General features: G+C 57.4%; 1 protein-coding gene across 1 annotated transcript; it reads left to right on the top strand.

The window, feature by feature from the left end:
- On the top strand, positions 7,741 to 12,152 carry INHBB (inhibin beta B subunit). The gene is given in 2 exon segments (NM_001164842.1): positions 7,741 to 8,922; positions 11,377 to 12,152. Coding segments are annotated over 2 exon segments (1,224 nt in total). The 5' UTR covers positions 7,741 to 8,474.

Below are 14,154 nucleotides of genomic sequence, written 5' to 3'. Positions count from 1 at the left end.
GCCTTAGACACTCGAAGGGAGGTGAAATGCAAATCAAAGTTAATTTTTTTTTTTTTTTTGTCTTTTTGCCATTTCTAGGGCCGCTCCTGTGGCATATGGAGGTTCCCAGGCTAGGGGTCGAATCGGAGCTGTAGCCACCAGCCTACACCAGAGCCACAGCAACGCAGGATCCGAGCCGCGTCTGCAACCTACACCACAGCTCACGGCAATGCCGGATCGTTAACCCACTGAGCAAGGGCAGGGACCGAACCCACAACCTCATGGTTCCTCGTCGGATTCGTTAACCACTGTGCCACGACAGGAACGCCCAAAGTTAATTTTTTTATTATTATTTTTGGCTGCACCCTTGGCATGCAGAAGTTCCCAGGCCAGGGATTGAACCTGTGCCATGGCAGCAACAATGGTGGATTCTTAACCCTCTAGCCTACCAGGGAATTCCTCAAATGAAAGTTTAATATTGTGTATGTCTTTGTCCTAAAGATGATGATTCCTCGTTTTTTCTTTTTCTCCCTCCCTCTCTTTTCTCTCTTTCTCTCTTTCTTTCTTTTTCTTCCCCTTCCTTCCTTCCCTCTTTTCCTTCCCCTTCCTTCCTTCCTTCCTCCCTCCCTGCCTTTTCTCTCTCTCTCTTTCTTTCTTTTCCGTTCTCTCTCTCTTTGGGAAGGTGGAATAGGGCAGATCCTCAAATCCCTGGCTTGAGAACAGCTTGCATGAAAAATTTCTGGGCAGACGGGCCCGGCTGGCAGGGGGAGGCTTGAGGACGCTGCCTGCCACTCGGGGTTCTGCTCACAGGTCTCTTGGGTTGCTAATACAGACTGACTCTGGGACTCTTTCACCAACTTAGAGAGCAAGCACACAATAGGTATTTGCCCTTCAATAGGCCAGAACTAAAACACTTTACCCCCTTCGCAGTGGGGTCTCCTAATTAGATATAAATACATGTATCCATCAAGCAAAAATCTGATCCTTCCCTTTTCATTCTATTTTTTTTTTCCCTCCAGCATTTCAACACACAATCTAATGCACGGGGAAGGGAAGGGGCTGAAAGAGCTGAATGCACTTGGGCCCGGGGAGGTGTGTAAGAAACGGCGCCTTTCTGGATTAGCATCTGACTCACTGGGGCCCAGGGCCCCGCCGGGGAGCAGGGGATGTGTGCCTGCCCAACGCCCAGTCTGGGGCTGAGTGGCGGGGTTGCCCCGCTGGAGGAGAGGACAGAACCTAGAGAGGACTTGAAATTAACATGGCTTCAGAAGCCGGTCAACAGGCCTGGGCTGTCGGGGAGATGAAGCTGGGCATTGTGCTGGGGTTTTTTCTTCTACAATCAGTGGGTACCCCCGCAGTTTCCTTCCATGGCTAGGCAGAGGCTGGTTTCCTGACTGTGAGAATTCAATCTGAGTCTGCTGTAAGGAAGGGGAGAATTTATGTGGAGCGTAACACGATGATGGCCTCTTTCTGAGCTGCTTTCCTGTCAGAGCCTCACAGGTATAGATTATATAGGAATATGGGGTACACAGGTGCACTGGGGGACGTGGTGGCCTTTGGGAATAGAGGTCCTTCGCTTCACATATGTAAATGGACAGAAACAGTCCTTGGTCTTATTTAGAAAGCAAAAGGGGAGTTCCATGGTGGCTCAGCAGGTTAAGGATCCGGCATTGTCACTGCTGTGGCAAGGGTTCAATCCCTGGCCCAGGAACTTCCACATGCTGTGGGCACTGCAAAAATAAATAAATGAAGAAGAATAATAAGCAAAATGATGTCTTGTCTATGCCTCTGTACAAGGGTAATTTCCCTCTTTTTTTCCCCTGCGTTGTCCTTGTCTCATATTAGAAGAGGAAAAACGCTATCTTGGTTCAGCTGTGCCTTTTTTGAGGCTGGCGGCTCATTGGACAGGCAGAGCACTCTTCATTTCTCAAGGTGCAGATTGTAAAGGTCAGCTCTGAAGTTCAAGGTCAGCTCTGAAGTTCAAGGTCAGCTGAGGACAGAGGAATGCCATTGAAGGGGAGTTTGGATCCAGGTGTTCCTGAAGTGGATGTATTTGGGTTTGGAGACCTGAAGTGAGGAAACTTTAGAAATGTTCCCCTCTCCCTTTGTTAGCTGCCAAATAATCAGCTTACTGGGTTCTGGCGCACGCAGGCATCTGGGAGCTGTGAGCAGGACTGCTCATGGCAGAAATGGAGTGAAGTGGGAGTTCCCATTGTGGCTCAGTGGGTTAAGAACCTGATTTGTATGCATGAGGATGCGGGTTCAATCCCTGGCCTCAATCAGTGGGTTGAGGATCTGGTGTTGCCATAAGTTGCGGTGTAGTTTGCAGACGCTGCTCACATCTGGTGTTGCTGTGGCTGTGGTGTAGGCTGGCAGCTGCAGCTCCGACTCAACCCCTAGCCTGGGAACTTCCATGTGCTGGGTGTGTGGCCCTAAAAAAAAAAAAAAAAAAGAAAAAAAAATCCTGAATGTTCACAACACATGGAATCCTACTCCCGCAGCTTCAGGCATCCCCGCAGCCAGCCTTGCCATGGGGAAGTGGAGGAGGCCTCCCCCAGTCCTCGCAACCTAGCCCCTTCCTGCGAATGGAACCAGGAACACAATGACTTGTGTGGTTCTTGCTAACACAGTAGGTTTCAAGGGCCGGGAGCTGATGGAATCAGCTCAAGAGGAACCACGAGGCGAGGTGGTACTGTTGTGGAGCTGGTTTAGGAGTAGCATGGGATCATTCAAGGTGATTCACCCATGTGTGTCAGATGTTTGTGGTGGGAAGCAGGAGAGGGGGACACACAGGCAGGCTGCCCTGTGGGATCACTGGAACTGGGGGGGGGGGTTCTGCGTTTGAAACCCACCCGCACTGACCCTGTGCAGGTGCCTCAGGATTTTGGGCTACCTGAGCTATCTGAATGTGACCCACAGATGTGAAGGCAGCACCAGGCATGTCCTTATTATTAGGTAAAGTAAGTTATACTGGGGAGTCAGAGGTGACCTATAACCTACCCCTGCTTGCTAGGCATGCCCTGGGGGGTATCCACCAGACCCATCTCAAACCCCATCTCGGAGCTGGGATACACCAATTCCAAGCAGCTGCTGGGCTCTCAGGCATCTTTGGGAGGCTACAGGGGGCCCTGAGGATGTGGGGGACTGCCAGGGCTGTGGGAATGTGGGCAATGTCCAGCTGTCCTGGTGAGAAATAAGGGGCTGCCTGATCAAAATAACCCTTCCGTGCCCACCCTCCCACTTTGGGGAGTTCCCCGGCAGCTCAGTGAGTTAGCATCTGGTGTTGTCACTGCTGTGGCTCAAGTTCCATCCTTGGCCCTGGGAATTTCTGCATGCTCTGGGTGTGGCCAAAAAAAAAAAAAAAAAAAAAGATTCATTTTGGGACTGCACAAGCAGGAGGTGGCCTTGGGGCTTTCTGAGGCTCTGTGTGGGTGTCTGGGCTTTTACAAAGGTCAGCTTTTGGCCCTTTGCCCCCTGGGATCCCCTCAGCTGGATCCCGCATTGCACCTGGCTCAAAGCTGTCCCTCTCCTGTGTCTGGGGCAGGCCTTCATGTCTGACATACCACTTCTCCTGTTGAGATAGTGGGCCACTCCAGAGAGGTATGCTGCATCATGGTGACGTCTGGCAAGGGTGGCTTCCTGACCAGTGGTGGAAGGTGAACACAGGTCCCTGAGCCCAATTCAGACAAAGGCCTTTCTCCTCTCAGGACTTGAGTGCCCACCGATGTGAAGGACTTCACCCCAACATTCTGCAGGTATGTGGTCGAGAACTGCACCCCAAGGCTCATTTTTTTTTTTTTAATTCTGTGGCATATGGAAATTCCCAGGCTAGGGCTTGAACTGGAGCTGCAGCCACAGCAATGCAAGATCTGACCAACGTCAGCAACCTACACTGCAACTCATGGCAGTACTGGATCTTTAACCCACAGAGCAAGGCCAGGGATCAAATCTGTATCCTCATGGATACTAGCTGGGTTTGTTACCGCTGAGCCATTGTGGGAACTGTTCAAGGCTCATTTTTATGGCTTGCTTTGTTACTTTTGGAATCTTCATCTCCAAATTGACACCGAGCTATGGGTTATGCAAAACAAAACAAAAAACTATTGTGAAAGCAAGTGCTCTGAGCTCCCCAGAGGAAGCTCTCTCCAAACTCTGTGCTCCCCAAGAGAGCCCGTCGTGGTGCAACGGAAACGAGTCCAGCTAGGAACCAGGAGGTTGCAGGTTTAATGCCTGGCATCGCTCAGTGGTTAAGGATCCGGCATTGCCATGAGCTGTGGTGTAGGTTGCAGACGCAGCTCGGATCTAGTGTGACTGTGGCTGTGGTTGTGTGGCTGTGGCTGGCAGCTGTAGCTCCAATTAGACCCCTAGCCTGGGCACCTCCATATGTCGTGGGTGCAGCCCTAAAAAGCACAAACAAAAACAACTCCGTGTGTTCAGAACCAGAGTGTCACCGTGTTTTCTTCCTGCCTTCCCCATTGGGCCTGAGTGCCTCGATGGCGTCAGAGAGTCAGCATTTTGTGTGGGGACGGCCTGGTCCTGCAGGCCAGGTTGAGGGCGTTGGCTGGCTCACCGATGTGCATTATTGTATTAAAAACTGACAGGCACTGTCACATCCCTGGCTCAGATGGAGGGCTGAGGTCACCCTCAATCTAAAAGGGGAACAGAACCCAGTGCTAAATAAGGCTTTGAAGCAACAGGAAAAGGTCCTTGCCCCTCCGTAGGGGATGGGGTGCTCTCCCCCTCCACAAAGCACAAGGTGATCTGGAAGAACTCAATTTACACCCTTGGCTCCTGGGGGCTGGGGGATCAGCAGAGGGCGGGATAATCCCAGCTTCTTGAGCAGATGGTTTCTGACTACCGCTTGACCCAGTTCCCTCCTAGCAGATGACTGGCAGCGGGGCTGACAGCTCCTCCATCAGGGGAGCAAAACGTGGACCCTCCTCTCAACCTCCTGTTCCCTCCTCCTACCAGCAAGGACATGGTGGCTTTTGCCTCTTCCCAATGCCAGGGCAACAGGCAGGATGTTGCACTTTCCCAGTGCCATGGAGCATCGCCCCTGCCATCCTCTAGCTCTGTCCAGCCCAGGTGGAGCTCACAATAAGAAGGGCTGTAGCCTGGCAGACAAGGAACGCCTTCTGTGAGGCTTGTGCTGGGGAGCGGGAGTGTTAAATCCTTCATGAGCTTAATGATTTCTCTCATTCAGTCGATCAATCAATCAATCAATCAACCAAGTATTGGTTCAATAAGGTTCCTTAATCATCTGCTAGGTTTGGCCTCAGATAGGGCTCAGGAGGCTGGTACTTGTTCTCCAGGAGCCTGAGGCCCCATGCAGGGGACAGACAGGTGAAGAGATTATAGCCAGGCACTGGGCTGAGAGGCCCAATCTGGCAAGTAACTATTCAGGGCACAAGAAGGCCATGGTGGGCTTCACCAAGGAAATGAGGCTGGGCTGGGGCTCGAAGACTGAGTTTACCAAGCAGGTTGGTGGTTGTGATGATGGAAAAGAGCTATTAGATCGGAGCACGTGGAAGATGCAAGCAAGGTCATAAAGGGGGGGTCCAGTCTGGCTCAGGGCCACCACGCAGAAGGTGCTGGCCCAGGCAGCCCAGGAGCAGAGCATCTTCTTATTGCTTGGGGATTGCAGGCTCTGGGACTACAGGCTCTGGAACAAGGTGAGTGGTGGACAGCTGAGTTTGGGAGTGGCAGATAACTGCAATCTGGAGAAAGCCCTAAGGAGTCAGAAGGGCTGCCATCTTGGGGACCCTCCTGGACCCCTGCTCCTGACTTTGGGTTGGTAAACCCATACCAGCCTCATTTTTTTGCACCGCGGGAGCAGCCCTGCTAACCTCCGGGTCGGTTCCTCTGATCGGGAGGGAGGGGGCGCTCCGCCTCCAGACTTGCGGGCCTCGGTGCGGCTGCGGTCCGGGCTGAGCGCCACAGCAGCCGAGAAGCTTGCGATGAGGGGCCGCGGAGGGTGCGGTGGGGGTAACCCCAAGCAGATGGCCCAGGTCTTCCTCGGTGGTCCTGGGTTTCCTAATATCCTAAGACCAGAATGACCTCTTCGCAATCGCACTGTTACCGGGGCACGGCCACTGTGGGTCGGGGTCCGGACGATTGATGGAAGAGGGCAAGGCCGGGTTCCTGGCCCCAGGCGCTGCGCCCTAGGCGCACTGCTTTGCGGCTCCAAGTCCATGTTGGGCGTGATGACGGACAGAAGGAATGGATTGCACTTGGGGTTCTGGAGGGGGATGGGAGCTTGGTTTCCATCGACAGCACCTCTTGTCTGGTGGCCTAAGAACGGAGGCCTTGGAACATAATTTGAGTACTGTGAGGAGCTTGGCCCAGTTGCTTACTTTGGGGCGCCCAGCCAGCCCGTGTGCTAATAGGTGTGACTGTGCCCCGTGTACAGATGAGGCAGTAGTGACTAGAGTGTGAACACTCTACCCAAGGTCACTGCTGCAAACTGTCCGTGACTGAGCCTAGACTGGAACCCGGTTTATCTCAGGCTAAGGTTTGCCAGTTGGGGGGGTGGCGGTGCTGAGGAAGACCTCGCCAACCTGGAGACCTCGCCAACCTGGAGGTCTCTCGGCCGCGAGGCCGGTTCCCCCACGCAATCGAGGAGTTCCTCGGGGCTCAGAGCCGGGGGAAGGCAGGCCTCCGGCTGCGGCCACCTCCCGGCACCTCCAGCCTGCTGGGCCCACGCTTCGCCCAGTGCACCAGCGGCTTGGGGCGCTGGGCTCGGGCACTGCAGCCCGGGAGCGGCATCCACCCGCGGAGCCAGGCTGCGGCGCTCGAGGCCGCATCGCCGCCCCGCCTCGCCAAGGCCCGCGAGGGAGCTCCCCAGGCAGGCCGGGGGCGGCTGCGGCGGCGAGAGGTGCCTCTCCCGGTCGCGGAGGGCGGCGGCAGGGACGAGGGCAGGGCCTGCGCGGCTGCGGGGAGGAGGCCAGCGCCGGGATCCTGGGCCAGGAGCCCGTCGGTGCCGCCCGATGCCCGGCTGGGCTGGGGTCCGGGGCGCCCACGTGGTGAGAAAGTTTCCAGACCGCAGAAGTGGCCCGGCCTTGCGGGGGGTGAAGGGGGAAGGGAGAGGGCCGGCTCGCTCCTCCTTCTCACGAAGGCAGAAGGAAAGAAGCTGAGGGAAGCGGGGGTGGGCGGGCGGGGGGAGCGGGCAGCACCGACCTGAACAGATTCCGCCTCCCCTTCCCCCTGTCCCCCGCCTCCCGGGGAAGCTGGAGCCGGGAGGCGCGGACATTCTCCTCCCGCACGGCCAGGGCGACACTCGCCCGCCCCCCCTTTTCCTGCCAACGTCTATCTCAACGCGCGCGCACATACGGAGATTGTGCGGCTTTTTTTTTTTTTCCCCTTGGGAGAAAAAACGAGGAGAGTAAAAGAAGAGAGGGCAAAGAGAAGAACTCCTCCTCGGCGGGATCTGCACTCTGTCGAGGCCAGCGCGGGGACGCGGCCGCCACCCTCCCGCTCTCTCCCGGCCCTGCGGCGTGTGCCAGCGGGAGAGCGAGCTAGGGCACCAGCGCCGGGGACGCCGCGAGACTTTTAGGCGCTCGAGCCGACACCGCTGCCGCCGCGGCAGGCAGCGGAGACCGGAGCAAGGAGGGCCCTGCCTCCGCCTCGCCTTCCTTGCCCGGCGCCCCGCGCCCAGCCGGCCGGCGCACGCGGGCGGAGGGAGGCAGGAGGCGAGGAGGCCGGCGGAGCAGAGGCCCCGGCGGAGCGCGCAGCGGCTGGCCGCCGGCGGATGCGGCGCCCCGGGAGCCTGGAGACAACTTTGCCGTGTGACGCGCCCGAAGGACCGCAGGGCCCGCGGCCCGGGGCTCTGCGCCGCTTCTGAACCGACCCGTGCTCCCCGGCGCCCCCGGCACCGCGCTCGCTCCGCTCCTTTGCCCGCCCGGCGGCCGGTGGAGAGGACAACCCGCCCGTCGCCGGCGGCAGCAGCCCTTCCTCCGCGCGAGGCGGCGAGGGCGAGACGCTCAGGTGTGAGCGCCGGGCCCCGCCACAGCGCCACTCCAAGCCGCGCCCGGTTCCGCTCCGGGGGCTCAGGCGCCTTCGCTTTCATCTCGGCCAAGTTGCTTCGACCGGCCTTTTCGCCACCTTCCCCGCCCGGCGGCGAAGCCGCCGCTGCCGCCGCTTTCGCTTCACCCGAGCGGGGCCTGCGGGGCCCCGACGCGGAAAGGATGGGGAGAAGGCTGCGGATGCCGAGGCGCCCCGAGACGCCCGAGTGGCAGTGACCCCTCGCTACCGCCTCGCCCAGCGCACCTCTCCGGCTCCCGGGGCCCACCGCACCCCTTCCCCGCCGCGCGGGAATCCCCGCGGCCCGGCCGGCCCCCTCCCCTGTGAGCCGGCGGCGGCCCTCCCGGCGGGCGGGTGGAGGCCCGGGCGGGCGCGGGCGGGGGCGGGGCGGGGCGGCGCGCCTGGAGCCCGGAGCCCGGCCCTGCGCTCGGCTCGGCTCGCCTCGCGGCGGGCGCCCTCGTCGCCAGCGGCGCACCATGGACGGGCTGCCCGGTCGGGCGCTGGGGGCCGCCTGCCTTTTGCTGCTGGCGGCCGGCTGGCTGGGGCCCGAGGCCTGGGGCTCACCCACGCCCCCGCCGTCGCCAGCCGCTCCACCTCCGCCCCCGCCGCCCGGAGCCCTCGGCGGCTCCCAGGACACCTGCACGTCGTGCGGCGGCTTCCGGCGGCCAGAGGAGCTGGGCCGGCTGGACGGCGACTTCCTGGAGGCGGTGAAGCGCCACATCTTGAACCGCCTGCAGATGCGGGGCCGACCCAACATCACCCATGCCGTGCCCAAGGCCGCCATGGTCACGGCCCTGCGCAAACTACATGCGGGCAAGGTGCGCGAGGACGGCCGGGTGGAGATCCCGCACCTGGACGGCCACGCCAGCCCTGGCGCCGACGGCCAAGAGCGGGTCTCCGAGATCATCAGCTTCGCAGAGACAGGTGGGTCGGTCCCTTGAGTATCCAGCCGTGGCTCTCGCCCCTTCCTCCACCCCCTTTTCCTTGCCCACGTTGTCCACCGCCGCCGCAGGCAGCGCGCCCTGGGGGAAACCTGGGCTCCTGGCCCGGCCCGCTCGCCTTGGGCCCTGTGCGCTCCGTCCTGGTTGCTGTCCTCTTTCTTCGGGTAGCAACCCCTTCTTGCTCCCCCTACCCCCGGCACAGAGTGCTTTCCTCTCCACCCCTGCTCTCCAGAATCGGGCCCCAGCGCCTCTGGGCGCGCGTCCCCCCTCCCGACAGATGCATGCTGCCCTGGCTCCGCGGGCACTTGCTCGGTGATTGCTTAATGTTTTTGTTTCCCACGATCAGAGTGTAGGCTTAGCGGTGTGGATGGAAATGTTGTGCTTGTTGATATCCGTGGGCCGGAGGAGTGTGTGTGTGTGTGTGTTTGTGTGTGTGTGTGAGAGGCCCCTGGGGCCGCTTCCATCGCCGGGTGGTGTGGGCTTGCCAGGATTGCTGAAGCCTCACTGGGGAGAGCTAGGCAACCTCTCTTCCGATTGTGTGGGCACCGGAATCGGGCGGAAGGCAGGCTTCTCAACAGGTCCCATCATTTACGCAGAGAAACGCGGCTCCGCGGCAGCCGGGTGCCTTTCGGCTCTCCCGGCAGCGGCGGCAGCGGCGGCAGCGGCAGCAGCTCCCTCGCTGTAGAAGCCTGAGAGTTCAGTTAACAAAGGGTCGGAGTCCTTTCTGGAATTTTCCCTCAGCCCTGGATTGCAAATTTCTACCGCAGTCTGAATATAAAAATCAAGAGAAAAAAATCTTTCTAACTTTAAAAGAAAGAGGAAAATGCGCTCGCGCTGAAATGCTGCAAGTGCTTTCGACTCCGCTGTCCTTTTCAGGACTTGAATGAGCCAGGCTGGCTTTTGTGCCTGGAGCTCAGCCCTATTGGTGCTGAGAGGACTGCGGAGAAGGTCGCAGGGGGAAGCCCTGGTTTGGGCAGGGCAGGATGGGCAGGGAGCCTGGGGAGGGCGGTGGCGGTTGTGTCCCTGGGCTGCAAATGCGCCTCCCCCCCCCAAGGCAGAAGGCAGAAGGCAGACTGTGCTGGTGCCGCTTGGGGATGAAAAGGGATAAAAAGTTTTGCATGGCCGGGTGTGGAGAAAAGCAGAGACAATCAGTGGCTGGTTTGTGCTTAGAAAGAAACACATTGCCGTTTTCGCTGTCTGACTGAGTCAGGGAAAGCTGGCCATGCAATTAGAGAGCTTGGTTAAAAGGTGCTTTGGGGCTCAGAGTAGAAATGTGATTCTGGAAGGTCGAGGAGGCCTTTTGCTCCCGGTGGCACAAAATGACAGCGGGGGCTGTTATATTTCTGGTCCGTTTCACGGAGCCAGCTCTTTGACTTATAAATAACAGATTCAGGTCACAGGCAGCCTGTCCAAGACCAGCTTTTAAGGCTGCACTTTCCCCCATTTCAAAGTCAGATGTCAGTGTTATTAGAGGAGCCAGGCAAGGCCTGAGGAGGGGGCTGTGGGAGGCAGGGGACGACTGTGGTAGGCGGTTTGATAAAACCAGCGCAGGCCACACGGTTGCCTTATTTGTTCTTCCTGCCAAATGAAAAAAGTAGGAATTGTCAGAGAGAAGGGTCACTGAAACAAACGTGGGATGAGAGGAGGCATCTCTGGGTCGGCGCGGCCTCTCTTCTTGTTGAGCAGAATTATCGAGAAAACTAACAAGCCACTTCTCCCCCATGGAGATTTTGAACGTGCCATTCATGGGGAGTCAAGGTCTTGTGAAAGGGCTGGACCTCAAGTTTCAGAGCTGAGTGTCCGGTCCCTTGGAACTTCTCAGAAACGAAGGCTGCACTTTGCAGCCTGTAAAGCACACGTTTCTGTGTCAGAAACCTGAGCAGAGCTGGCTTGTTTGCAGTGGAGGTTCCACTGGGGGTTGGATCAGATCATGCTTAGGTAAACACTGGAAAGAGGCGGTAGGTGGCTCAGCTGGATTTTGCAATGCCCTAAGTTAACCAAAAAAAAAAAAAAAAAAAAGAAGAACCAAAACTCTGAAAACAACCCACTCCCAAATCCTCAGTCAGATCCTGGTTTTGTTTTTCAGATTTCGCAGATACCCATAACAACTTGTTAGGATCTTGGCCTCCTGACAAGTTCCTCTCTTGAGCTTTGAGTCCTGACAGCCTGTCTCCAGGGAACCCTGGCCTGGGAGAGGTGAGGCTGGGTTTTATAGGCCCGGACTCTCCAGTTCCAACCTCGTCCAGGCTTCTCGATTTTCCCTGTCTCTCCCAGGTTACAGCCAGAGGCCCCGGCCCCAGGAATGGTATTTCGGATCAGTAACGTCTTCCAGCTGCGTAGCCAGGGCGCGTTCCAGCAGCGTGCAGCGGGGTTCCTTTCCCCCGTTGTCTTGTGTTCTCCTTGAACTAACTTGGCTTGCTCTCCCACTTCTTTGCAGATGGCCTCGCCTCCTCCCGGGTCCGCCTGTACTTCTTCATCTCCAACGAGGGTAACCAGAACCTGTTCGTGGTACAGGCCAGTCTGTGGCTCTACCTGAAGCTGCTGCCTTACGTTCTGGAGAAGGGCAGCCGGCGCAAGGTTCGGGTCAAGGTGTACTTCCAGGAGCCGGGTCACGGCGACCGCTGGGACGTGGTGGAGAAGCGTGTGGACCTGAAGCGCAGCGGCTGGCACACCCTCCCGCTCACCGAGGCCATCCAGGCCCTGTTTGAGCGGGGCGAGCGGCGCCTCAACCTGGACGTGCAGTGCGACGGCTGCCAGGAGCTGGCCGTGGTGCCCGTGTTTGTGGACCCGGGCGAGGAGTCACACCGGCCCTTCGTGGTGGTGCAGGCGCGACTGGGTGACAGCAGGCACCGCATCCGCAAGCGGGGCCTGGAGTGTGACGGCCGGACCAACCTCTGTTGCAGGCAACAGTTCTTCATCGACTTCCGCCTCATTGGCTGGAGTGACTGGATCATCGCGCCCACCGGCTACTATGGGAACTACTGTGAGGGCAGCTGTCCGGCCTACCTGGCAGGGGTGCCAGGCTCCGCCTCATCCTTCCACACGGCCGTGGTCAACCAGTACCGCATGCGGGGCCTGAACCCGGGCACAGTGAACTCCTGCTGCATCCCCACCAAGCTGAGCACCATGTCCATGCTCTACTTCGATGACGAGTACAACATCGTCAAGCGGGACGTGCCCAACATGATCGTGGAGGAGTGTGGCTGTGCCTGAAAGCATGGGCTCGGGACTGTCCCTGCGGGCACGGGGCACATGGCGGGGGGGTGTGGTCTTGCCGCTGGGTGGCCCGGCAGGTGCCAGGGTGGGAGGCCTGAGATACTTTCCTACTTCTTTATTGAGCAATCAGTCGAAACCAGAGGGCGAACCCTCCGTGGACACGAAAGACTTGAAAATGCACACGTAGATGCCCGCAGCAGACGCCTCCTGCCACCCACACAGCAGCCTCCGGGATACCAGCAAATGGATGCAGTGACAAATGGCAGCTTAGCTACAAACGCCTGTCAGTCGGAGAGAAAGGGTGAGCAGCCACCATTCCCACCAGCTGGCCCGGCCACTCTGAATCGCTCCTTTCGAGCACACAGAAAAGCACAAAGACAGAGACAGCGAGAGAGAGAGAGAGAGACAGACAGACAGACAGACAGAGACAGAGACAGACAGAGACAGAGAGAGAGAGTGCAAGCGAGCGAGCGCAGGAGCCCTGGAGAGAAGAGGAGCGGCAGATACGGGGGTGGGGAGCGTGGGGGCACGCAGAGGGCTGCGTGTCCCCCCTTTGCTTGCTCAAGGCCCGAGAGCCTCGGTATCGCTTGGCTCCAACCTATCGGCTTCGTCCCCTGACTAGGATCCTTCCTAGGGGACCACGGCAGCCCGTCCTTTCCCACGCTTGCCCAGGGAGGGAGGCCCAGTAGGGATGCCACTTGCCGGAGACCGTGAAGCAGTGGCAATGACCATTTGACTGTTGCTTGGGTCCCTGGTGTGACTTCTAAGTGTGTGTTTGTTTTGGGGGGTGGGGAGGGAGGGAGAGGAGAAGGGTCTTAATTTGATGCTTTAACTGATCACTAGCAGTTGAATGGTCATGCAGTCCAGTTGTATAAATGCAGAGGGACCTTGCTACCAGGTATGACCTTTCAAGTTAAAAATCTGAATTGTTCTAAGCAGATAGAAGAAAAAGTGGCAATTTGTGCCCTTCACTGGGGATATTCCTCTAGGACTGGTTGGGGAGGTGTGGAAATGACTCTTAGGCAAGGGGATGAGCTCTTAGGAGGAGGGGGTGGTGGGGTGGAGGTGTTCTGGGAATGCTGGGGGGTGGTGGGGTTGCCTCCTCAGGTGGGGGGTGAAGGAGGGGTGCAGTTTCACTGGTCTCGGGGAGATGGGGGAGGCTTTCAGCTGCTTTGCAGAAGCGGCCCCTGTGGGTCCTGGCCATCAGTGCCGACCACAGACGTGGCCCCCGCCTGCTCGCCCACCCGCCTGCCCCCGCCCCCAGCACTTGCAGAGCTGCCTGAACGCACATGATCTAGCCCTTGCCCACTGCGTGTATCCAGAAGTGGCCCTTGGCAGAGCACTGAGCTTGCTCACCCCTAGATGTCCAAGTGCCACGTGAACTATGCAATTTAAAGGGTTGACCCCCACTAGACGAAACTGGACTCGTCCGACTCTTTTTATATTTTTTTATACTTGAAATGAAATCCTTTGCTTCTTTTTTAAGCGAATGATTGCTTTTAATGTTTGCACTGATTTAGTTGCATGATTAGTCAGAAACTGCCATTTGAAAAAAGAAGTTATTTTTATAGCAGCAAAAAAGAAATACAGTTAAATGTATTATACATAATTTTGGAACCAAAGAGGCCAACAGATCAGTTTTAATTTTTATTAGGTGGTAAGGCCATCTTACATGAGGTGGATGTTCCAAACTCCCTTGAGTGGCCTGCCTACGTTTCAGGGTATAAATGGATTTTGTTTATTCAGTTTGATGTGTCTTTTCTATCCTTACACACCCAGAAGGTAGAGTAAAAAACGATGGCGGTAGAAGGCAGGTGTGTATCCTTAAATCCCCATCTTTATGTTTATTTAATAAAGCTCCCCTTAGGTTCTGTTTCATAATAATTTAAAACCAAACAATTTTCCCATAGACTCGCTGTTAAAGTATTTTACGTTTGTGTACAGTTTAAGAAAATAAAAGATGGAGTGCCACGGGCTTCCTGCCTTGTGTGTTGTCTGG

Source organism: Sus scrofa, chromosome 15 (genome assembly GCF_000003025.6).
Source record: "Sus scrofa isolate TJ Tabasco breed Duroc chromosome 15, Sscrofa11.1, whole genome shotgun sequence".
Classification (NCBI taxonomy): Eukaryota; Metazoa; Chordata; class Mammalia; order Artiodactyla; family Suidae; genus Sus; species Sus scrofa.
Note: the sequence above shows the minus strand (reverse complement) of the source record. Positions and strands in the feature narration are given on the sequence as shown.